Consider the following 26,921-nt stretch of genomic DNA (forward strand, 5'->3'; position numbering starts at 1 on the left):
TTTGAAATAGCTTGACCTATAATCTATGAAGCAGGGCCCAGTAATTTAGGTTCTATCATCTCAGATTCTCATCAACCATGCTCCCGATTGATCCCATGTACTCCTGTACCTATAAGCAACCAATCGGTATTTACCAATCAATTAGTATTCAACAAAATTCACCGGGGGTGGAGTGCTGGTTGGTCAGAACTAACTAATACCTTTCCGGCATCATAGATAGTCTAATTCCAATCTAACTGCCCTAGTATAAGGATTACAGATGAGTCAAATTTGCGTTTTTTGGACACAGATGTCTTCCTATCTTCGGATTTTAGATTTGAAAGTTGAAACACATTTTACATATTCTGTTTTGTAAATCAAGTCTACATTCTTGCTCCTTGACCAAAAGGAGATAAAAGGTCTACATCCTTGGGAAAAACAATAAAAAAGGGTCTACATTCTATTTTGTAAATCAACTCCTTATGTAGATTTACATTCTGAAAAGGTCTACATTCTATCAAGTATGTATTCCTATAGTTGGTTGTAGATTTACAAACGCCTCCTTGCATCATAATCGGTGCCTTCTCAACTATTTCAGGCTAGTAGCATGTAGGGTTAACACTTGCATATTGTTCTTCATTCTCTGTTTCCATGGTCTCATGACATGGTTCATTTGGATGGGAAGTGGTTTAAATCTTGTGAACACTACAGCCGGCATCCTCTGATACCAAATCCTCTTTCCAGCTCTCAAATTCAGACCCACCAAATGCCACCTGCTTTATTCCAATATAGCTGTCAAGAAAGAAAAAAATGGGGGTCAATGAATACAAAGCAGAGCCTCAAGGCTGCGGATATTAAAGCAAGCAACAAATTGGAAAAACTCTAAACTCAAAGAAATATTATTCATGGAACATAAACAAAATAACAAAATTATTGCCAACTAAGCAAAGTTGTTGAATAGTCAATACATTTAACTCGATCCAACTAAACCTTGTACCAACTATACACGAATCATGTTGTGCCATCTCACTCAGTTCAGTATATGAATACCGTATAGCCCATATATTCAACCCCAATTTAATTATACCAATTTCTCTTGAACAGAAAGGGTGGTGCTAGCTATAGAGTTGACATTTTAGTCAGAATTAGTAGCGCCATAAGGCCCATAAATGACCATTATCAAATACCTAGCAACCTTTGGGGTAAAAAAGAGAGGAGGGTGGGATGTGGGGTTGAGAATTCATGGGCCATAGGTGCTCCTATTCTTTGACATCTAGTTGTGACGGCAAAGTAATGCCCCTCGATCAAGGTAAAATTTATGACCTTTCTGTCCAGTCTACCTATATAAACAGGGAAAAAAATCTAAGCTCTGTTCAATTGCACAGAAGATAACGAGAAGCAAATGGTTTACCAAAGACCCAAAGTTTATGGTGGTTGTTGCATGTAAAATGGCAGTGGAAAACGGAAATTTTCACAAAAAAATAGTTAGATGTAGCCATAGGGATGTGACATTCATTCTAATATTCTCTGAGTCATTTTCTGAACAGAGGGTCTGCTTGATTCAAATCTCACAAAACCCATATAATTATCAACTATTCATGATCTTTTTCTAAGTTGAGCCAAAAATCAGGAAAAATTAGGGAAATGGTTTATTTTACATGCAATCAAATGCAGCCCTGGTTAGACCAGCCAGCATAAATCATTTTCCTTCAGTTAGATGGAAATCTTCATCACTGAATCAGAAAAGAAAATTCCACTGTCCTTGGGAGACTTACTCGGAGCTTATCTGTGTCAAGGCATTTATCAAAACATCCAGAAGCAGTGGTTCACTAGTCCCAATATCCACCCTGTTAAAATTTGATCAGATTCATCAATAGGAATTCTATGAAAAACATCACTAGAAAAACTGTAATAACTAGTCTCTCATTTTCATCTACAGGGAACTAAAATCTAGATGTATAAAAGAAGGATACCATAATATATCCAGTTTGTTAGTTACAAGTGAGGCTCATACCATATGCGTGCTAAGTTTTCCTGAATCTCGAAGTCCCCAATATTATAAAATGTGGTTGGTGTCACATTTGCTCCCTGAATTGCATCATAATTTGGTCTTTTATCCAAAGGGGCTTGTGACAGCTGCAACAACAGTTTTAAATGGTTTTAGAACAAAGGAGAAAAAAAAAGAGGAATAACATCTTACATGCAGGCAAACCTAATCTGATGACAATTTCCCCATAATTAGGAGAAACAACCACCAATTCAGGTCATTTTAGCATAAGGATTCACTGTTTCTCAATGAGAACCCAATTTCAGAAGCAGATAAGATGAAGCACAAAGGCTTCATTTGTCCACCCAAGACTAAAAGCCAAGTAGTATATTGTATTCTCAGCCATTCTTAAAAATTTAAATTTGTTGACATCATAGTATAGAAAGATCTTATAAGAGACATGAAAGAATCTTAAAATAAGCAAAAGAATGAACCACATTGTCCACTAGGAGTGCAACTTGAGATAAACCCAACATTAACTTGGGATGAACTCAGGCCTGGGTTGGTTGTCTGGGTTTTAAGGTTTTGTTGGTCATATTTTACACATCTACCTTGCATTTGGGTTTTATAACCTACTTGAAATAGAATAAGAAAAATCATCAACATCATCCATGCCTTATCCCAACCAGTGGAGGAGCCAGAAATTTTCTTTTGGGGGGGCCAAGTTAGACAAGAAAATGAGATGGGGAGTAGATAAAGTAGTGTTTGGAAAGAAATGGAGCATAAAGGCTTAGATCTATTAGAGTTTTTAAGAAAAAATAAACCTTTTTTTTTATTTTAGAGGTTGGAGTATTACAAAGTGATCATTAACATTTTAGCGGGACTTTCATTTTATTTATTTTTATTTTTTTTTTGGGGGGGCCCAACAATATACTTGGCACTGCCCTTGATCCCAATTATATGGGGTCGTCTACATGAATCCTGTTTCACCAATCCGTTCTATTTAAAGCCATATGCACTTTTAAATTATTAATGCTTAAACCATTTCTTACTACTTCTACCCATGTCCTTTTTGGTCTATCCCAAGCTCTTCTAGCCCCTTCAATGTGTAACAAATTACTTCTTCTAATTGATGCAGTAGATGGTCTTCTATGCATGTGCCCAAACCATCTTAGTCTACTCTCTCTCATTTTATCACCTATTAGAGCTACTCTTAGGTTCCTACAGATAACTTCATTCTTAATCCTATCCTTTCTAGTTTTTCCACTCATCCATCTTAGCATTTGCATTTATGCAACATTCATTTTCTGGACATGTTTCTTGGCTGCCCAACACTCTGCTCCATACAACATAGCTTGGACTCACAACTGTTTTATAGGATTTTCCTTTTAATTTAAGTGGTATTCACCTATCACATAAAAAGCCAGATGCACCCCTCTTTAATCTCTCCCTTGTTATGAATTATTGAACCAAGGTACCGGAAATGGTCACATTGAGTTATCTTTTGGTCTCCAATTCTAAGTGTATCTTGATTTACACACTTATTATTACTAAATTTACAGATTGTCATATACTCTGTTTTAATCCTTATTTTAAAACCTCTTGTTTCTAAGGCATTTGTTCATAAGATTAATTTTGCATTTAATCCTTTATTAGTTTTATCAATTAAAACAATGTCATCCACAAAGAACATGCACCATGGAACTTTCTCCTGAATATGTTTAGTCAATTCATCTAGGATCAATGCAAATAGATAAGGGCTAAGTGCTGAACCTTGGTGAAAACCCATTGTAACTGTAGAATCCGAAGCTTCTCACACTGGTATTCTAATATTAGTTGTTGGCCCCTCATACATATTCTTAATTAGGTCTATATGCCTTTTTTTTTGATAATTGAATAAATTTTATTAAATACCAAAGGTAAGAAGTATAAGCATCCCAAGGAGAGGCAGGAGATGCTACCTCTCTAGAATATTCAAATACAACTTTCCCTACTTACTAGAATAAGTTACAAAGATGCCCCAAAAAAGATCTTCCCTGGATACCCCTTGCTTGGCCAAAGAATCAGCCATAGTGTTTGCGGACCTGCTTACCCATTTAACATCCACTCTCATAGTTCTAGTCAGCCACTTCACTCTTTTGAGGAGATCTCTATTTCCCCATATGGCAGTGTTCAGATTTTACAGCCACCCTACTACCACCCGATAGTTTCCTTCAATTAGAAGATGTTCCATCCCAAGTTGGTTAGCAACCTGAATCCCTTGAACAATAGCTAGTAACTCAGCTCTTGTAGAGTCTCCCACTCCCACCGGTCCTGAGAATAATGAGATAATGTTGCTGTCCTTATTCCTTAGAACGCTCCCTACTCCTGAAGAACCAGGATTACCTTGGCTGTTCCCGTCAAAGTTCAATTTAATGACACCTTCTGGGGGAGGTTCCCACTCTACCATGCTTCTATTCTTTTTAGTGGAAGTGTTAGCCACTTCTAGCCAGTTTCTCCAAAGATCATCAAAAGAGAATTCAGCAAACAAAGACAAGGTCTTCAACCAATGGATTACTCTAGTTGAGATACAGTCCTTCACTTCAGCCAAGCTTCTTTCCTTCTCTAGGAAGGTTCTAGCATTCCTTTCCTCCCAAACAGTCCACAATATAGCTGCCCTAATACACTTCCACATGATTTTACCTCTTCTTGTGTGCCACCCAAAGGTAGACGGATTAAACAACATACTTACATCAGACGGCAGGTTCCACCTACACCCAAATAAACTAAAGCTCCAACTCCATAAGGTTGCAGTAAAGGAGCAAGAAATTAGTAGATGGAAACAGTTCTCATTCTGGGCCTTGCATAGGAAACACCAATTAGGGGAAAGGCATAGAAATGTCTCTTCTTTTGCAAGTTTTCCAAAGTATTAATTTTTCCATACAAAAACTTCCCAACAAAATGAAAGAATGGTAGGATCCATCTTATGGACGCCAAAAAGGTTGCGGAATGGGTGGGCGAATTTAAAAAATTTTCCTACATTATTCCAACTGGGAATCATATTCCCTAAATTTAGAATACAATATTCAAAAGATCCTACTTGAACCATAATCGAATCAGATCTAAACCAAAGACAAGGGAGTAATTATACCTGATCCAGAGAAGCAGTATCTCCCAAATTTGGTGTTCACGCCCAAAGAGGACACCAAGATCCGCTTCTGCTGAAGATGACACAGCTGTATGTGGAACGGAACCAGTAGAGTGTGTCCTACACACTGAATCCTTCGCAAGAATCCACTGGAAACTCTAAGCACCAAATCTTTTCAGTCTTTTCTGAAAAATGATGTCAAGAACCAATTTCTTGATTTCTTTCTACTTCAAAGATCAAATCTTGAAAGAAAGAATGGCGGCGGCTGGAGGAGAACTCCTGAGATGAAGATGGCCGAAATTGCTTCTCTTCCCTCTGGAGTGTGTATGAGATCCAACCTCAATTCGCAGGATGATTTCTTGTACAAACCCTTAGTTCGAATTCTGTTTTTTTTTTTCTCTTAGGGCTTCTCCTCTTTTCTTCTTGATTAAGAAACCTCCTAATTAGGAGTTATCCCAATCCAAATTAGTATTTGGATAGGGGATGATCTTAATCCTATCTACAAATTAAGTTAGTTTACTCCTGATCTAATCAGGAGATTACCAGATTCAAATATGATTTGAATTTAGTCTCCCAGAGTGGATAAGGTTAAAGGCCCAATCCTTTTACTAATTTTAATCCCAGACTCGCCCCATAGATGGGTGATCATATCAGCCTAGCTCGAAATGGGCTTTTAGCCCATTAAGTGTTCATTGCTTAAGTAGTTTGCAATCTGCTGCTCAATTGGGCTTCTTTGTATGGCATGGGACCCAAGCATTGATCTACACACCAACCACATGGGTTCGGCCCAGCCTTTATTACAAGGCCTAACCGAATTCACTAAGAAGCCCGGTGAACCCCTTGAGCCCATCATATGGACCCTATGGGCCCAACACTTACATTAAGTGGTCCCTGGGCCAAGCCATCTTATAAAAACCCAGGGACTGTGGGCAGGTGCAAGATTGGCCCATCAGGTATTATCCTAAATGGCCTTACACTTAACCTCTTAATCCATAATGATTAAGCACTGCCCGACAAGAGAGGACCTCTCCCTCGGCTGCAAGGAACAGTGCTGCACTCTCTACTCACATGGATCCCGGGAATTAAAACCATTTGCAAACATTGCGAAACCATATGTATATATATACATATAATATATAAATTTTGCAAAAACAAAATTCCAACGATTGAAATCAATTGCCGACAGTTTGGTTTCCATCAGAGAGAGTGCATTCTCGATCATTACCTTTGTCCAACAAAGGGGCTGATCCTGTCACTATGATCACCCACTTAGATGAATTCTCAGACTGCCCCAACATGCCTAGGCTTTGACCCCCCGCTAAGGATCTCACTGATTGGCATATCAAAGACAGCCCGATCCGATACCTAGTGAAGTATCATAATCGAGTTTAGGGGTCAAGTGTAACTTTCCAGTTTTGCCCATCTGTCTCCAAGGTCCAGGGCAATACTGGAAATCTGGTCCAGTTCAAGGATTCGAGTAATCCCATACTGCATGTGCCTTGGGTCTTACCCTGGTGGTCGAGACAGGCCATCCCAACACTTGGTGGCACACCAGTATCAGCCTTGACAGGATAAATCTCCCCAGACTTATCCAATGGCTGTGAACATTTAAAACTAACACGAGTCTCAATAAGTGTCCATTTTTAGGGTCTTACACAGAATTATACCAAACAACATAAATCAAACATGCACTTTATTTATTTACACTAAATATCAAAAGTACATCAAATTGGATTGAAGCTAAGGGCATACAAAACTATCTAACACAAAAAACAACAATTTTGGGGGGGAAAAGGTCTTATCCAAACTTCTTTAATAGGAAACACTTGAGGGTTAGGGTTGGCCAAGAGGGATTTCAAAAAGGAAGTAGGTTCCTTTTGGAAGGGGGGGGGTCCAAACTCTTTGATCAGATTAAGTGGGGTCCAAACAAACCGATTCGAGTAAAAGAAGCAACTCAGAAACACAAACCAGCTCATCATCCCTTAATCCCCTACGAAAGCCAAAGTCCCAACTTAAAGACAAAGGAAGTATTGGACTAGGAAGAAACTTGGAAATTGGCTCATTTTTGTAAAGGGAGAGAGAGAATAGAGAGGGAAAAAAGATCCTTAAGAGGTTGGGTACTTGTAAAGAACACTGATGTGGTCCCCACAGTGTTAGTTGGTAGTTATTTCAGTTAATTATTTCAGCTTTATTATTAGTTATTTCTTATTCTATTTGCCATGTAAGCAATAAGGGCAATTCAGCCCTTTTATAGTTAGCCAATAGTTATAAATACTAAGAGAGGGTCGACAGAAATTATGACCTACTCTCTCTTTTCTGAAACTCTCTTCATGTACTTTTCTTCCTCTCTTCTCTTCTTCTCTTCAAATTTTCATCCTTTTTTCTTTTTAACTCTAGACTGATTGTAGTCTAGATCGACTACTTGGTATCCAAGCAGACCTAGGAGCTCTTATGCTAATCTGATTAGGCTGACTGCATGAGAACCACCTAGGTTTGGAAGTTTTTCAACAAGGAAGGAGGATCGATTGATTCTTGGAGGTTACTGGTAGTGTGCGGTTGCTACTAAAGAGATTGTAGAAGTCTGGGAGAGTTCTAGTAGTCAGGAAGAATTAGAAGAAGCTTCAGATCATCAAGATTAGGGTTTTGCATCAACCAGAAGGTGGCGGCCAGAGATTTTTTCATAAAGTAAGCTTTTTCTTGTGATTCTATTCAGAAAAGATAATCTTGGTTTAGTCTGAGAGGTGCGGCTTCAAAATTTTTGTGTTTTCTTTAGGGTTTTGAGAGAAAACCCTAAAATTCAGAACTGTTATTTGTTTCATATCAGAATTTGAACTGGTTTCATTCAGAATTCTGTTTTCTGTGTTCTTTGGAAGAACTAGGCCGGATGTTATAAGTCGTTTGGGTGCTGTTTCTCCTATTACAGTAATTAATGAAGTTTTTTTTTATTAATTCTTGATCAAGAATGGAGTTCAAGAGTCAAGGGGAAGGTGTTTTTGGGATTAACAATTCTGGTAACATGTCTGAGAATACCTTTCAGATTACAATAGCTAAGTTTGGTGGATCAAACTACCTAGAATGGGCTCAATCGGCTATGATGGCCATTGGGGGTAGGGGAAAATTGTGCTACTTGTTGGGAGATGTGAAAGGACCAACTAAGGAGGACCAAAGCTATACCAAATGGGTTCATGAGAACTATTTGGTTATGACATGGTTGTGCAACTCTATGCAGCCACATATCAGCCGGAACTATTTGTGGGCGAAAACAGCTAAGGAAATTTGGATAACTTTTTGGTTATGTCATGAAGATGACAAACCAGAAGACAACTGGGTCAAATGTAGAAGAAAGATTATGGGAGAGGAGAGGAAGTTCAAGCTGACGGGGAAATGGAGACTGGATTTGTCCATTGAAGCAAAATCTTTCCTCTTTGAGTAGGGAAGGACAAAGGGGAAGGCTCTATTGAAAATCATAGAAGGGAGCAGGGCGTCGATTCTCCTACCAGAGGAGGCCTGTGTGTGGCTGAAAGGTTTTGTAGATGAAGCTGTAAATTCCTTTCGAGAAGAAGGTTGGAGAAACTCGTTGACCTGTGAGAACAAGAGGTTCGAAGCTGTGCTAAAAAGGAATGGAAAAGGGTGGTTCATTATGCTCACCGAACTATTTGGTTTTAACAAAAAGCAAGTGTTGTGTATTCCAGAAGGTCTGAAACGAAGAGGGTGGGCTTCTTTTGCTTCTAATCTTTAGGCTTTTCTCTTGGAGGTCGAAGGTAGAGTAGAAGAAGCCCCTGGCTGGAAGGATTGTTCTGTGCTCCGCCCAAAGCTTTACCCTGAAGTTTTGGTGTCCAGCTCGTTTGTCCTCCGACGAGTAGCAGTGGAAGAAGGGAGAGAGAGCTGGGAGAAGAGGGTGGTTTTAGTGGCAGAAAGGGTGATAGAAGATTGGACGAAAGTTATAGAAGTTTTAACAGAGAGGTTGGGATTAGAGGAAGATGTATTGTTGCTACCTTTTGCTGAAAAGAAAGCCTTACTAGATATTGGAAATAAGACTTTGTTCTTCAATTCTTTCCTTGTAGAAGGAAGCCTGATTAAGGTCCAGAATTGGGCTCTAGATTGCAACGAAGTTGAACCCAGAGCCGGCAGTTTTTGGATTAAACTTCTCGGTCTTCCCTTCAACCTTTGGAATGACCTTATTCTGGGGAAAATTACTAGAGCGATGGGTGGAGTTCTGTTGGAGGCTAACTTAAGTGACTTGAGAGTGGTGGAACTCAAGGTTGCTGGGATCAATCCGGAGAACTTGCCGTGGATCTTCGAAGTTCTCTCAGAAGAAGCTTGGCACAAGGTCTAGTTAGTTTCAGAAGTTGAAGCTTTGCTTTGGGGAAGACGACCAGAGGTTGAAGAATCTGACAAGCTCGCAGGGGGGTGTACACGTGGCCTTCAAGGGCTGGCGGGTAAGTCTGTTGAGTGTGGGCGTTTTACAGAGGAAGGGGAACAATGGCAAGGGTGTCCCAAGTCTTGAAGCCTTGCTATTTTGGCTTCTTTTTCAAATTTTTTTGAAGGGTTGTGTAAAGAGGGTGGCCCGTCCTATGCTGACATGGCTAAGTTGGGAAAGAACGGTTCGTGCGCTAAGTCTCTCTCCGAACCGGCTCTAAGAATGGTCGAGCCAGTCAGGCCAGTAGGTGAACTTCCTATTGGTTTTAAAAGCCCACGTGACAACTTAAGTCATCACGTGGGGCGAGGCAAGCATGGGATGATGATAGAGGACATATTTCATCTATCATCGTCTAAGTCTCGCCCTCTCGACTGTGGAGGGGCAAAGTCTGCGAACAAGGCTGGAGAGCGCCGGCCTCTATGCTGGGTCCGACGGGCAGCCGACAACGAGCAAAATCTCAGCCTTTCTGGTCGCCCGAACCCGCGCTATTCGAGAGACCAGAAGAGAAAGAAGAGGCTGATCAAGGCTGGTTGAGCTGCGGTTCAGATTCTGATCATGTTGATAGTTCAGATGACTATGGGAGTTTAGGCAGTGCAGCAGTTGAAGCTCTATCTAAAGGTCAGAACAACGACTCATTTAGCCTGGACTGTTTGTTCTTAGAGGATTTGATGGGGGAAGGAAAGGTGGAGGGGGAGGAGCGGGTGTTTGAATTTAACCCATTACTGGCTGAGCCCCCCCTCAGTTCTAGTGCTTTGCAAGAGGCCGAAAAGGAGGTTGCTCAGGTTTTCTCAGGGCAGAGCAAGGGTACTTCACAGAGAGGTACATACTTGGGTACAGAAAGGGGTCTTTGTGTTGATACAGCGACAAGGATTTCCCTCCCCCATCTCTGGGAGACAGAGTGCTCTGTTTTCCCAAAAAAGAAAGTGACTACCTCTCCTTCGCCTTTGCTCTCTCCTCACTTCTCTACCTCAGGTAAATCCCTCAACTCTGTCAATTCAGTTTTGGATACTGATGAGCGCTCTGTATCTCTTGTACCGGATTCTCTTCCCAACCAAGAGTCGGAAGCCCTTGGTCTGAAAGCCACAATGAGTCTTCAAGGGGGGGAAGTGGGTGAGGAATCTTGCAGAGAGACAATAATTAGGGAAATCTTAGAAAGCCTCTTGGGTGAAGTGGAAAGGAAGGATTTGCAGAGAGGGAGCCCGGAGGGGATAGACAGGGTTGTGGTTGAAGGTAAAGTGAGAAGGAACAAGAAGCTTCCTAGGAGTGAGGAGAGTGCTTCTTTAGGGAAAGAGTAAACTTTTGGGGAAGAGTCAGTTGCAAAGTTCGTGAAAAAGTTGGGGTGCAAGCTAAAGAACCCGAATGACCTAAAAGCCTACATGCAAAATAAAGAGGACAACAAGATGAAGTTTAGAAGGCTGAGTGAAGTGGAGAGATTAAAAAAGATATTGAGGGGGACAAGAAGTTCGAAGTGAAGGGGATTAGAAGAAAAAGGGTTTAAATAGTTCTTGGAGGACTTAGGGTTAAAGCCTTTAGTTTTCAATGAAAATCCTAAGTTGGAATGTGAGGGGGTTGGGCAGCTTTAGGAAGAGAGCAACAATCAAAGAGGTAATTAAGAAGTTCAATCCAGATGTGGTTATGCTTCAGGAGTCCAAAAGAATGGATTTTGATTGCAGCTGGGCAAGGAGTGTGTGGAGTTCTAGAGGTATTAAGTGGGTGGCTGCTCCTTCGTGGGGTTCCTCGGGAGGGATTGTGACCCTGTGGAAAGAAGAGATTCTCTTAGGTGTAGAGGAGCTAATTGGAGATCACTCTGTCTCCCTGAAATTCAAATAGGTGGCCGATGGGTATGAATGGGTTCTAACAAATGTGTATGGCCTCAATGACTATAGGCAAAGGGAGAAATTATGGGAAGAATTGGGTGACATTAGAAGCCTTTGGGATGGACCCTGGTGTGCTGGAGGGGACTTTAATGTAGTGAGATTTATGGAGGAAACCAACAACCCCCAGATAGAGAGTGACAACAAGTATGAGGAAGTTCAACCAATTTGTGGACTCTTTTAATCTCAAAGAATTTCCTTTCCTAAATAATAACTTCACTTGGTCCAACCTTCAATCTCAGCCAATTTGCTCTAAGTTGGACAGATTTTTGTTCTCAACAGATTGGGAGGATCATTGGGGCAACCTTACTTCTAGGGCTCTCCCTGGACTCACTTCAAACCACTGGCCAATAGTTTTGGTCAAGGAGGAATTAAGAGGAGCAGGGCCTACCCCTTTCAAGTTTGAAAATATGTGGTTGTCTCATCCGGGTTTCACTGAGAAAATCAGAGAGTGGTGGGAGCAAGCGAATCCGGTAGTTGATTAGAAGGGAATGATGTTTCACAAGAAACTCCAATACCTAAAATCTCAATTAAAGGAGTGGAATAGGCTGGAATTTGGAAGATTAGAAGAGACAAAGCAAGTTCTGGTGGAGCAAATTGAGGATTGGACCTGAAGGAAGAGAGAGGACCCTTTGGAGAGGAAGAAAGGAAGTTGAGATGGGTTTTAAGGAGGAAGTTGGAGGACATCCTGATCAAGGAGAAAATCAGTTGGAGGCAAAAATCTAGGTGTAAGTGGCTAAGGGAGGGAGACAGAAACACAAGGTTTTTCCATTCAGTGGCAAATGGAAGGAGAAAGAAGAATTACATCTCTAATTTGGAAGTTGATGGAACAGTTTTGTCTCACCCGACTGATATTGCAGAGGCCCTAGTAAATCACTTCAAATCTATTTTTAGAAGGCCTATGAATGAGAGAGTGTGGTTGGAGGGTTTGGATTGGCCGACTCTAAGTGCAGAGAAGAGAGAGTGGCTAGAAAAAAGATTCGATATGGAGGTAAAGGAAACAGTTTTCTCTATGGATAGGACAAAAGCTTCAGGTCCAGATGGGTTCACAATGGCCTTTTACCAGGATTGCTGGGATATCTTGGAGAATGATCTTGCTTCGGTCTTTGAGGAGTTCCACAGGAGGGGTGTAATAAACCCGGGATTGAACTCAACTTTCATTGCCTTAGTCCCAAAGAAGAAAGATGCCTCTCAACCAAAAGATTTTAGACCTATTAGTCTGGTGACTAGCTTGTACAAAATCATTGCTTAGGTGCTGTCTCTCAAGATAAAGAAGGTGCTCCCCTTTATTATTGCATCCAACCAAAGTGCTTTTGTGGAGGGAAGACAGATCATTGATCAGATCCTCATTGCAAATGAGAGCTTGGAGAGCTTTAGAAAGTCAAAGAAGGCTTTCAACTTGGTTGATTGGTCATTCTTGATGGTGGTGTTAAGGAGTTTTGGTTTTGGTGACAGGTGGTGCAAGTGGATCTGGGGCTATGTTAGGACTTGCCATTATTCTATCCTGGTGAACGGGACTGTGGTTGACTTCTTTCCGGCGTTGAGAGGTCTAAGACAAGGAGATCCTCTTTCCCCTTTTCTTTTCACCCTTATTGTTAATGTGTTTGGGCGATTGATCCATAGAGCAGACTTGAGGAATCTGATAAGAGGGTGGAGAGTAGGAAGGGAGGAGGATTCCTTAACTCCTCTACAGTTTGCAGATGATACTATCCTTTTCTGTGAAGGAGGGAGCCTCAGTTGGATCCAGAATCTAAAGTTGACAATACAACTTTTTGAGCAGATATCTAACCTCAAGGTAAACTTCGACAAGAGTTGTGTGGCAGGAGTGAATGTGAATGAAAGAGACCTAAGGGAATCTACAGATGAGCTAGGTTGTGCTATTACAAATTGGCCCCTGACTTACTTGGGCCTCCCTTTAGGAGATAATCCTAAGAGTGTCAGCTTTTGGGCTTCGGTAGTGGAGAGGTTTGAGAAGAGGCTAGCGGCCTGGAAGAGGAGTTATCTTTCTTTAGGTGGAAGAGTCTCTCTCATTAGATCTACCCTAGATAACCTTCTTGTTTACTTTCTGTCAGTGTTTAAGATCCCCTCAAAGGTTTCAAATCTTTTGGAAAAATTAATAAGGAACTTTCTCTGGGAGCCTGGAGAGGAAAAGAGAGATCATGGGTGAGTTGGGAGGTGGTCTCTAGGTGTAAAACAATAGGAGGTCTAGGGATTGGTAATTTCAAGAAAAGGAACATGGCTCTTTTGGGGAAGTGGTTGTGGAGGTTCTCTTTGGAAAGGGATAAATTGTGAACTAAGATTGTGGCTAGCATTTATGGGCTGGAAGACAATGGCTGGGATCCTGGAATCTTGGCAAGGGCTTCAGCTGCTTCTCCTTGGAAATCCATCCACAATCTGCTTCCAGTTTTCTCCCCTTGGATCAGGTATGGTCTAAACTCTGGTAACCGAATAATTTTCTGGGAACATCTTTAGGTCGGGGATTCTCCTCTGAAAGACAAGTTTCCTTCCTTGTATGCTCTTTAAGACTTGAAAAATGAACCAATTTCTTCTTTCTTAGTCCCTTCAGCTTCCACTTCGGGCTTTGGTTGGAACCTTGGCCTGCGTAGGGCAATTAGGGATACGGACTTGGATAGCCTGGTAGCTCTGCTAGCCTCCCTTGAGGGTGTCTTCCTAAACCCTGCTAAGGAAGACACCAGATATTGGACCCTTTCTAGCTCTGGTACCTTTTCTTGTGCTTCTTTCTTTGAAACTTTAACTCAGCCTCCTACACCCCTGGGGTTGTCCTTTCCAGTTAAGGAAATTTGGAGCAGACCTATTCCTCCTCGGGTGGGGTTTTTTTGTTGGGAAATTTTCCTGGAAAGAATCAACACTTTAGTCTTACTCCAAAGAAAGAGACCCAACTATTGTCTACTTCCTAATAGATGTGCTCTTTGTAAAGCTGATGGGGAATCTAGCTACCACCTCATGGTCTCTTGTAAGGTTGCTAAATCTGTTTGGGAGTGGGTTTTCTCCCGTTTTGGGTGTTCTTGGTATCCTCCGGAGACTGTCTAAGGTTTGTTTTCCCCATCTTTTTTCAGTTGGCCTAAGAAGCGAGGGAAGACTATGTGGAGGTGTATTAGGGCAGCGGTTTGTTGGTCTTTATGGGAAGAAAGAAACTCACACATATTTTCTGACAAGGAAAAAACTTTGGAAGATTTGTTAGATCGAATCCTTATAAGAGCGGTCCACTGGCTAAAATCTTTGGAGTTGTTTTTAGATTGTCCTATGAATGACTTGCTAAGAAACTGGAAAGAGATTGCTTTCACTGCAAGATGCAAGAGGACTCTTTGTCTGTTCTGGTCCCCTCCCCCCTCGGGCTTTTTAAAGCTGAATTTTGATGGCAGCAGTGTAAGGAATCCAGGGCCTTTTGGGATTGGAGGAGTCTTTAGGAATGAGGAAGGGATTGTTACTGCTTTATTCTCTAGCCCTATTGGAGAAGGTGACTCTCTTAGGGCTGAGATCCTTATAGTGTTTGAAGGAATTCGAAGAGCAAAAGATCTAAATATTAGCCGTTTGATTTTGGAAGGTGACTCGAAGGTGGGGGTTAATTGGTTAAAGACGAACAGTGGTTTGTGGAACTTTAGCAATGAGAAAAAACAGTTCTTATGGCTGGGTAGGGACATAGAGATTCAGTACAACTGGGTGAAGAGGAGTGCCAACTCATTTGCGGATGGGTTGGCCAAGCAAGGAGTGAATAGGGAGGCTGTTTTCTGGGCTAGTTTTTAATTTTCTTTACTTTCCCTGAGTTTTCTAATTTTTGGGGAGCTAAGTTATTTTATCTCCCTTTGTATTCCTTTCCCTCTATTCTCTTAATTTAATGAAATTGATGTTATTGATAAAAAAAAAAAAATTGGGATGTCATGAAAGAGACCTACTCCCAACCCCTTAATGTTGCTAGGGCTTATGAACTGAAATGTGAGGTTAACAACGTTAAGCAAGGAGAGAAACCAGTCTCAGTTTACTTCTCTACACTGAAATCTTTGTGGCATGAAATTGACCACCTAGAAACACTTGAGTGGGAAACCTAGAAGGATGCACACTCATAGAAAGCAGGTTGATACTAATAGGGTTTTTGAGTTCCTAGCTGGTCTGAATCCTAAGTATGATATTGTGAAACAACAACTACTAACAAAGGACAGTGTAACCCTATCACAAGCCTACTCTTTAGTGCACAATGAAGAGACTAGGAGAAAGGTTATGATGTAGCATCAGCCCTTCCCACCAGGCTTGGCAGCAATTAAACATAAATCCAGGGGTGATATGGAGAGGGATATAAAGAAGGAAGACAAGTGGGATCTAGTATGTGAACATTGCAAGAAACGCAAGCATACTAAAGACACCTGTTGGAAGTTGCACCCTCATTTAGTCCCAGCAAAACTCAGGAACAAAAGGGGTAATGCTAATATGGCTGTTAATACTGATTGTGCCTCCTCATCAGGCACAAAGGGCACACCCCTAGACACCTTAGCTGCTGTCCGAGCTGCCCTGACTCAATTGGAAAAAGAAGTTGGCAATTCAGCTCAATCATCTCAGCCACCATCAGCTTTTGCTCATTCAGGTACTCGGGCCTCAGCTTATCATGCTTCAGCTCCAAGTAACACTGAACATTGTTGGGTAATAGACTCAGGTGCATCTGACCATATGACTGGCTTGCCATCACTATTCACTACCTATCACTTGTCTTCTTGTAGAGATAAGGTGTCCATTACTGATGGTTCCCTTGTTCCCATTTCTGGCAAGGGAGACATCAAGTTGTCTAATGCCATATCCTTATCTTCAGTTCTGCATGTTCCTAAGCTTAATATTAATTTGCTTTCAGTCAGTAGCATTACAAAATATCAGAATTGCTTAGTAACATTTTTTCCCTGACCAATGTGTTTTTCAGGACTTGGAGACAAGGAAAGTGATTGGGACTGGCCGTGAGACGAATGGGATCTATCTGCTTGCATAGAGTTCACATTGGGAAGATAGTGAAGATAGGAAGTCTTTTGTTTCTCAGTCTGTTAGTCAAGTTATGCTTTGGCATAATCGGTTGGGTTATTTATCTTTTTGGTCTTTGAAGAGTTTGTTTCCTGATTTATTTGAGTCTGTTCGAATGTTTAATTTGAGATGTGAGAGTCGAGATTGCAAAGCATTGTAGAACATCTTACTCATTGATTAATAAAAGAAGTAATAATCCTTTTGATATTGTGCATACCGATGTTTGGGGTCTTTATCACATCACTGCTATGGGGGGGGGGGGGTACAGATATTTCTTGTTGTTTGTTGATGACTATACCCAGTTTTCTTGGGTTTACCTTATGCGTTCTCGAGGTGAGGTTCCTACTTTGACCCAAATCTTTCATTAGATGATTTTAACCCAATTGGTGGTCAAAATCAAAATCTTCAGATCCGATAATGCGAAAGAATACTTTGCCAACCAATTAGCCTCTTATTTGCTTGACCATGGGATTATCCACCAAAGTACTTGTCCTCATACACCACAGAAAAATGGGGTTGCTGAGAGGAAGAATAGGCACATATTGGAGGTGGCCAGAAGCATAATGTTTAACTCCAATGTGCCTATTCGTTTATGGGGAGATGCTATTCTTACAGCAGTGTATCTCGTTAACCGAGTTCCTTCACGGGTTCTTGACATGAAGCCTCCATTTACCCTCCTATACCCTGATAAAGACTTGTTTAATGTTCCCCTTAAAACCTTTGGTTGTACTTGTTTTGTTCAGATTCTTGGACCTTATCGTTCCAAATTTGATCCTAAGGCCTCTAAATGTATTTTTCTCGATTATGCACAAACTCAAAAGGGGTATTGCTGCTATGGACCCACTTCTGGGAAAAGATTTGTCTCTATGGATGTTATTTTCTTCGAGGATGTACCCTATTATCCTAGGGTTTCTCCTCAGGGGGAGAGTAGTGAGTGTGGGGTTAACTCATCAAAAGTTCCTTTACCTATTCCATTGAGTGATGCGGGACGTAATGGGGAGGGGTGTCAGAGGTGCCGAGATTTGAGAGTCTATCACAAGCGGTGGAGGCAGGTTGATTTTGGTCATTAGCAGTCTAGGCCAACTCCAGTTCTTTCTGCAAATCCAAATCCAGGTACTATAGTTCCTTTATCGGATCTGGGTTCCACTGAGATACCTTCCACTGTTGAGCCCTTACCTCCTTTGGATGACCTTGACCTCCCCATTGCATTTCCCAATTCTTGTCCTATGATCACTTGTCCCCCTCTTACAGGTCCTTCCTCACATCTATTGCTGATATTCCTATCCCCAGAACAGTGCAAGAGGCCTTGTCAGTTCCTAAGTGGAAAGATGCAATGAAGGTTGAAATGGATGCTCTTCTAAGAAATAATACTTGGAGCTAGTTGACTAGCCTAAAGAAAAGAAACCGGTTGGAAGTAGATGGGTATTTACTGTGAAACATAATGCTGATGCTTCCATTGAAAGGTATAAGGCTTGGTTAGTTGCAAAGGGATTTACTCAGACTTATGGTATAGACTACTTGGAGACTTTTGCTCCAGTAGCAAAGATGACCACTATTAGAGTTTTATTATCCCTTGCAGCCAGTTACTCTTGGCCCTTGTTCCAGATGGATGTCAAAAATGCCTTCCTCAATGGAGACTTGTAGGAAGAAGTTTACATGCAGTTGCCTCCTGGATTTTATGATGCAGACACAGGAAAGAAGGTTTGTTGGCTGAATAAGGCTTTGTATGGACTAAAATAGTCCCCTAGAGCTTGGTTTGATAGATTCAGACAAGCCCTTGAAAGGTTTGGCTATGTACAGGCCCAGCCAGACCATACATTGTTCATTAAGAGAGTGGACTCTTCCTTGACCTTGCTTGCTGTATACGTGGATGATATTGTAGTGATAGGGAATGATAATGGTGAGATTGAGTCTCTCAAACAACTCCATCAAGAATTTGAGGTGAAAGATCTGAGAGAGCTACGATACTTGGGTACTGAGGTAGCTAGATCTAAACATGGGATTTTTTGTTTCCCAAAGAAAGTATGTTCTAGATTTGTTGGAAGAAACTGGAAAGTTTGGTGTTAAGCTTACAGATACACCTATTGAACAAAATCACAAGATCAGTGCAGAGGGTGGAGAGCCACTTGAAAATAAAGCTATGTTCCAGCGGTTAGTTGGAAAACTCCTCTATCTTTGTCTCACACGACTGGACATCAATTATGGGGTCAGCGTTGTCAGTCAGTATATGCACTCTCCTAAGACTACTCATTTGCGGTTGAGAGGATATTAGCATATTTGAAGAGGTGCCCAGGTAGAGGTATAATATTCAAGAATAATAATCACATAAAGATAGAGGTTTATATAGATGTTGATTGGGCTGGGAGTATTGATGATAGGGTTTCATCTCAAGAAGTGTGTCTTCTGTATATCACCTCCAGCATGCAGCTTGCAGATCTTCTCACCAAGGCTGTTCCAAGGAAGAAGTTAGAGGCAGATCTATGCAAGTTGGGAATGACAAATATCTATTCCCAACTTGAGGGAGAATGTAAAGAACACTGATGTGGAACCCATTGATGTGGTCCCCATAGTGTTCATATGGCAGCAATATTTCTGTTAGATATGACAGCGTTAGTTGGTAGTTATTTCAGCTTTATTATTAGTTTTTCTTATTTTATTTTCCATGTAAGCAATAAGGGCAATTCAGCCCTTTTACAATTAGCCAATAGTTATAAATACTAAGAGAGGGTCGGAAGAAATTATGACCTACTCTCTCTCTTTTTTGAAACTCTCTTCGTGTACTTCTTTTCTTCCTCTCTTCTCTTCTTCTTCTCTTCAAATTTTCATCCTTTTTTCTTTTTAATCCAAGACTGATTGTAGTCTAGATCGACTACTGTACCCACCCAAACATCATCCCGAAAATGAATAGAAATGCCAGAACAAGCTTCATACTTGATAAACCTGAGGAAGCGAGGGAGAATACCATGTATAGACTTCCAAAGTGTTTTGAGAGTCGTCTGATGAGATATCTCTGTATCCCAACCATTCTCTGAGTAGCCGTGTATGCTTGACACCACCTCATGCCATAATCTCTCTCTCTCTCTCTTTCTCTCTCTCTCTCTCTCTCTCTCTCTCTTTCTCTCCCAGAGGCCATCTCCATAGCCACCTCCCTAAAAGAGCTTCATTCTTCTGAACTATGTTCCCTATCCCCAAGCTCCCTTCTTCTTTACTTCTATTGACTATCTCCCATTTGATTAGATGATCCTTCTTCACCTCTCCTAGTTTCCACAAGAAATCCCTCATTAGTTTATCCAATTTCTTAGCCTCCCTTGGGGGAATCCTAAAGACTGAGAGGAAGTAGGTTGGAAGGTTAGTGAGTGTTGAATCATAAAAAAAAAAAGGTTAGCAAGTGTTGCCCTAATCAAGGTTACCCTACCCCCTATAGAGATGTAATTCTTTTTCTAGGCTGCCAAACATTTGCCAAATTTCTGCACAATAGGGGACCAGAAACTACTCTCTTTAGGGTTTGCACCTAAGGGAAGCCCTAAGTAGGTTAAAGGCCAAGAAGAGGTAGCACAACCTAAGCACACTGCAATAGACTCTACCTCCCCATCCTCCAAGTTTATTCCAGCTACACAACTTTTATCAAGGTTTATCCTCAAATTTGATGCATTCTCAAAATCCCTTATTAGATTCTTAAGATTGTCCACCTTTCTTAAGTCACTCCCCTTGCAAAAGATGATAATATCATCAGCAAACTGAAGGTGGGTCACCAGAACGCTTCTTCTACCTAGTCTCCAACCCTTTATTAGCTCTTGCCCATCTGCTTTTGAGATCAATCTACTAAACACATCAGCAACAAGTGTGAAAAGGAAGGGAGAGAGAGAGTGGGTCACCTTGTCTTAGGCCACTATTGGCTGGGAAGAAGTCCTTAAGCACTCCATTCACTAGGATTGAGTAATGATAGGAAGTTATGCAACCACTTATCTAATTACACCATTTGTCCCCAAAGCCTCACCTTCTTAACACCTCCAATAAAAAACTCTAGTCCACTAAATCGTAAGCCTTTTCTAAGTCCAATTTGCACACAAAACCTTGATTGCCAGATGTCCTCATTTCCTCCACACTTTCATTTGCTATGAGGATCTGATCTGTAATTTGTCTATCTTGTACAAAAGCTCCTTGTGCTTGACTAATGAGTGTAGGTAGAACTACCTTGATCCTCCTTGAGAGCCCTTTTGCCAATATCTTATAGATACTAATCACCATGCTAATAGACCTAAAATCTTTGGGATGTTTAGCACCCGTCTTTTTGGGAACAAGAGCTAGGAATGTAGCATTTACTCCAGGACTCATCACATGTTTTCCCTCAAATTCTCTTATGATCCCTACCATAGAGAAGACGACCTATCTAATATCTTTCTTCCTCAATAGTTCTTACTAGCCATCCCCTGTCCATCTCATTTAAGATTGGCCAATCCTCATCCTTCACTCCCACTCGATTCTCCAAAGATCTTCGAAAGATTGATTTGAAGTGAGCCACAAAGAAACTAGCAATCTCCTCTTGTGAAGTTATGTTTTCTCCATCAACCTCAAGATTTACTTTCAAGTTTTTCCTTCTTCTCCCATTGGCCATAGCATGAAAAAATTTGGTATTCCCATCCCCTTCTTTGATCTACTTATGCCTAGACTTTTGTCTCCACAATATCTCCTCCCTCAACAGGACCTCTTCTAATTCCTTTTTCAGTTTCCATCTCACTTCTCGATCCTGTCCACTCATCAATCTTTGGGACTCTTTTGCATCTAAATTCTCAATCTGAGTCATTAATGTAGCTTTTGTTCCCTCCCAAGGTTCAAAGTATTGACACGTATCGGCCGATACGTATCGTTCTAGGACCCCTCCGATACACCCCTATAGTGGGTGTATCGGGGGTCTAACTGGTTTAGGGTGTGGAGGAGGCCTAAACCGGCTCCCTTGAACCAGTTGCAAAAAAAAAAAAACACTAAAAAGCTGTATCGATTTGATATTTTGAACCTTGTTTCCTCCACTCTACCAAATTGGTCCCTATTCCACACTTTTATTTTGGATCTCAATCTTTTTAACTTTTATGAAATCTAACCCCTTTCCATTTCACCCCCTCATCTCTTCACTCCACCATTCCTTCACCTTATTCATGAAATCCGGATGTGTTAACCACATATTTTCAAATCTGAAGGGTCTTGGTCTGGTTCCAAATGGTTTTGGTCCTACTTCTATAAGACAATGGTCGGAAGTAACCCTAGGTAAAGCCCTGGCCACCAAACCTCTCCAATGATTCTCCCAACCTTCATTGAAAAGAAAATCTATCTAGCTTTGAACAAGTTGGGTTTTCTTGAAAGTTGGACCAAGTGAAGATTGCTTGTAGTATAGGAAGCTCCCGTAATTCATAGGAATTAATGAAATCATTAAACTTTCTCATACTAGTTGTATGGGCTATCTAGGATTATTTGACTCTATTGTAAATCTTATCACATTAAATTCCCCCTAGACACCAGGGGCCTTCCCATAGGCCTTGGATGCCATAAAGCTCCTCCCATAACTCACTCACTCCTCTATAATTATTTGGCCCGTACACATTTGTTAGCACCCATGTGAAACCATCTTCCACCATCCTGAATTTTAGGGATACAAAGAAATTACCTATCAGCTCCTTTATTGGCTCTACAACATCCTCCCTCCATAGAGTTACTATTCCCCCTGATGCTCCCCATGAGGGAGCTGAACACCAATTCATTCCTCTTGCACTCCAAAACCCTCTAAACCACCTTCTATCTAGTTCTGATAGTTTGGTCTCCTGTAGCATCACAATATCAGGTCATTCTCTTCTAAGCAACTCCTTAATTAATCTCCTTTTTCTAGCACTTCTCAACCCTCTTAATTAATCTCCTCAAGCCCTTAAGGACACTAACTTCCCATCAATTAGGGGCTTTCTTCCTCTCCCCTCTACCGCTAAACTCAATATCCCCTTCGATATCTGAAATTAGTCTCTCTACTTCTGATCTTTTCTTCTTTTTCCTACCCTTAATGTCCACAGACTTCCTAGAAAGCTCTTTATTTCCTGTCTTCAGCTCCATTTTATTGATATTTGCATCTGGTTTGAAATTTTTAGGGTTACCTCCTTCAGTTCCTCTTTCTATTTGTATTCCTCCAACAAAGTAAAAATCTGCTCCCAAATCCTTTCCAATTCCTCCTCTTGTCTCTTTTTTTCTAAAGAAACCCCTTCCCCAACTTGTACCCCAACACTCTCCTTCTCCTCTCCCCTTCTACCACCTGCTTGTTCTGGTTGTGATGGCGAGACATCTATTACAAGACCCAGATTCGTAACTGAAAACAAACGGACATGCTTACCTGAACCTAATGGAAGTGGGGTGCCATCTGCAAGTGTCGAGTCCAAGACCTTTCCTTGTTCCTGATTCCATTGTGGAAGTGGACTAGTTTCAACCAAAATTTGTTCACTCCCTGTAGCCAAAGTTACCTCTCTAGCCTTTCCTTTTGTTGGCATCCCAATGTTAGGCAACAGAGTTGATTCACGTTCCTCTGGCCTGATAACCTGCATAGGCTGGTTTAGTGCAGTTGGCTCTTTTCTTAGATGAGGTGAGTTCCGCCAAACCACAGTAAGAGCTTCTAAGTCCATCTGATCTTTATGCGACACAAGTTCTAAAGGGGAGAAATTTTGTTCACCGTTGTTGGGATCTACATTAAACACCTCTTCCTTGATGCCAAGGCCACATGGATCCAACACCTCCTCTGGAAACAACAACTCAGTGTTCAAACTTTCCTCCTCAAAGATATCTTTCGAGTTTTGTAGATCTATACTTCCCAGACTGAGAGTTTCTTCAATGTCTGAATCAAAGCACTCTTCATCATCACTAAGTATTTCCAGCTCCAGGTTATCTATCTCGCTGTGCTTAACACATCTTGGATTACGATAATCTGGTGAAAGCTGAGCCAGTTTCTTTGAAGGAAGCCACTGTAACGAACAATTCACTTGAGCAGTGTCATTCGGCCGAGCATCTCAGGTAGACAAGAAACAAGATCGACCGTCTATATGCCTATTTTGAACCCCTTTATTTATCAAGACCCACAATATTATCCCTCTAGGAAGTAGGAAATCTTCATATGCCTTTTCTACATATAGATATCATTAGATAATACATATATACAAAAAATTAACATGTATATGAATAGCATACATAATATATATGTCTATGCATTTATACATGTTTGCACATGAGTATGGACCCAAGCCTCTTTCTTCACCTTACCAAGGATGAGAAGGAAGATTATGTGGCAGTGCACAAAAGCTGCAGTTCTTTGGACTATTTGGGAAGGAAGGAATGGTAGAATCTTTAATGGCACTGCATGGTCCAAAGAAGCAATCATTGAAAATGTTTCAATAAGGTTGGCATACTAGATTAAAACTCCGAAGGTTTTTGAGCCATTCTCTTTGGATGAATATGTGTAAGTGTATTTATGCAATATCTATATATAGTTTCTGGTTGGGTCTTCCCAAGTTGCAGCTCTAAGTGTGGACCCCAGACCACTAGATCCAAGTTTGCTCTAGGGACCTTAGGATAAGGGAGAACAACTGATCATCCTTGAGGCCAACCAAACAGTTTGCTTTGATTAAATGAAATTATGAAATATCTTTAAAGAGCTTTCTATTTCCTCATTTTTTTTGTCTCAACTTAATACTCCTGTGATAATATAAACATTTATACCAATGCATGAATGAATATGAGCAGATGTTACCTGCATGTTCATGGAATTGCATCCACCAAGACGTCCAATAATGTGCCACGCTCGAATTGCCTTCATATAAATACATAGTATTTAAGTTCTCAAATTTGTTTATAAGGTATGGATGTAAGCTCTGAAAAAGTTTACTTACATCACAGATTAAAGAAATGTCATTTGGTAGGGGAGCATTGTAAAATTCAAACCATATATAGGAGTTTGAGAAATCAAACCTGTTACATGCAAGCCATACAGAATTTATAGTCGGTAGCAACAGGATATAACAAAAAGAATTATCAATCAGACACAGATACAATAAAAATCAGCTAGGAGTATTCATGGATGAGGACAGTAATGGTTTAATGATAAAACTTAATTACTTCACAGTGTTCAGATCTAAAAGATTGAACAAAAAATAGAACAGTATCAACAAGATGAAATAGAAATTCTATTTTTGTTTAATGAATGCATAACTGAGAAGGTCAAAAGATAAGGGAACTTGGTATCAAATATTTCAGAGTACAATTGCCTAATTTATGATTTACTTTTGTGATGGTTATTCTCAATGGGGAAATCCAATAAAGCATAATGTGAGCAAAGTTTGTTTTAGGAAGGCTATAGAGATAGTAATGTTGGCAAGTGGTAGAGCATCATTGTATGAAATGTCAAAGGTAGGGATAAATATGCACATTAAAGTTCAGTATGGCATTCATTCCACTTACAGAAATTAAGAAAGCATGGAGACAAGACATCAAGTAGTTGAAAAATCTTGTTGAAAATTTAGAGGTCCAATAAATGTTTAATATTGTACATTCATTGAATGCAATGTTTTCTTGAACCTGAGACGTTTGCATGTCTGAAGTAGGAGTTCAACTACAATGCATTCACTAATATTGGCTGCACGTTAAATCCAGATCTTAACCATTCACTTTAAATTTTGCTTACTTTTCATTGGTTCACATTTCACAAAGTATACTTTCACGTTTTACAAGGTGTACTTATAATCATAATCAACCAATCACATCTTTTGTTGCATGGTGCAGCGGATGCACCATAGATTTTGCCCTTAAAGTAGCCTGATAATTCTCTTGGGTCACATTGGGTATACTTCAGAGCATGATAGTTATTTAAAATTCTGAACTTGGAGAAAGTGGTTATGCTGGAAAGGAATTTAACTTTGTGTTTAAAATTCTCTGTTTTGAGAATCATGGCCACAGAAGAAGTGCTAACAGATTTTTTGGTGCTATTTGTCTTGCTGAATGGTACCCCACAAATTTCTTAGTTATCAATTATTACATGGTTCCAAGACAAGTTAAATCATTTCTCTAGAATGGTGAGCATTACCCATGCAGATGCTTTTGAGATGTTGATGAAGACCTAGAATTATTCTTAGGTTTTTAGACTTAGCAATACAGCTTCAACAATGTGAGCATTTCCAATGTGGATTATAACCAGATATTAGCCAATGGACTGATGGAATCTTGGCTAATAATGGCATGACTTCTGCTTCATATGGTCATCATGGAAGAGTTCAGTGTGACTGACGTTGTTCATGTAACAACTATTTTATACTTAGAAATATAATATAAAAATCATCATTTGGTTTAAGTGCCCCAAATTATTGGTATTATGTGTTTTGAACCGTTCCAGTTGCTTTCCCCAATACAACAGGAGGGAATTGAAATTACTTTACTGATGCTATATAGACAGATATATCTCTACAAGCATATACTATGCCCTAAAAAACAAACATTTATTTATTATTAATTTTTTTGCAGTATGATCGCATGCCATTTGCATATGTTCCTTACATAAAATGTACATACGTATCTTTTCATGTATGCGGCTACAATGCAATTTGACATTTATCAGATCTTACTTGTTGAATGTCACTTTCATGGGTATCGCAGAACCAGTTTTGGGGTGCAGTATTTTGTTCCTTTTGTTCCTTATTCTGTCCTCCACCTGAAGATATTCCACTCTCTAAGTTCAACCGAAAAGGAAAGAGAATAACTGAAAAAACAAGCAAGATAGGTCTATTAAAACGGAAAAGAAAGGCAAAACCCCATTAAATGAGAAAACAAGTTCAGATTGTCAAACCAACTCTTTGCATTTTTCTGCAAAAAAGAAATTCCTTGGGAAAGCTAACAGAAATCCATGAAACTAACCAACGGACAGAAAAATAGAAAAAAAAGGACAAACACAAAAAAGGATTAGTTTTAAGAAGTCTGGAGTTTCTCATCATAGTTTCAGTTATTCTGTATCGACATTTTACCCGGGCCTTTGCCTTCTGTGGATCATCGAAACAACTGCCAAGAATCTCGGCGAGTTCTGGGTCTCGATCATAGTCCTTCTCTTCTTCTCTTCCTCTGAATCTAGCTTGAGCTGAGAACTCTTCTTCTTCTTCATCGTTGTCGTCATCTTCACCATCTTCTTCAATTTCCTTCTGCAATTTCCGGGTTTTAGTTCCTTCACTACGACTCGCTTTTGCGAAAGTAACAGATGATTTCAGAAATCTGCGAGACAGCAGCAGCGTAGCAGCAAATGGACGAAGCGGTGCAGAGAAGTGGGTCTGGCGCGAGAAGTTGCAGCTCAAGAGCTTTGGCTGTTGAAGAGGAGAGACGCAGGTGCGTAGGATAAGCATTATTTGGGGTGAAGAAAGGGGGAAGCTTGGAGGTTCGCAACGAACACGCCTCTTAGCAACTGCTGGCTGGTCCGTTATGGCTCAAGAAACACTCGATGACTGTCTTCAAGTTCAA

General features: G+C 40.5%; 1 protein-coding gene across 1 annotated transcript; it reads right to left on the reverse strand.

The window, feature by feature from the left end:
• Positions 1 to 308: 308 nt before the first annotated feature.
• LOC148842417 (oxidoreductase/transition metal ion-binding protein (DUF3531)) lies at positions 309 to 26,806 on the reverse strand. The gene is made up of 7 exons (XM_088957704.1): positions 26,438 to 26,806; positions 26,042 to 26,127; positions 24,317 to 24,395; positions 24,178 to 24,237; positions 1,994 to 2,115; positions 1,755 to 1,826; positions 309 to 771 (listed from the first exon to the last, which is right to left on the reverse strand). The coding sequence occupies exons 1-7, from the start codon at positions 26,804 to 26,806 to the stop codon at positions 669 to 671; spliced, it is 891 nt and encodes a 296-aa protein (XP_088813830.1). The 3' UTR covers positions 309 to 668.
• Positions 26,807 to 26,921: the final 115 nt, after the last annotated feature.

The sequence above is a fragment of the Nelumbo lutea genome, chromosome 8 (genome assembly GCF_056320005.1).
Source record: "Nelumbo lutea isolate HS-2025 chromosome 8, American lotus-T2T, whole genome shotgun sequence".
Classification (NCBI taxonomy): Eukaryota; Viridiplantae; Streptophyta; class Magnoliopsida; order Proteales; family Nelumbonaceae; genus Nelumbo; species Nelumbo lutea.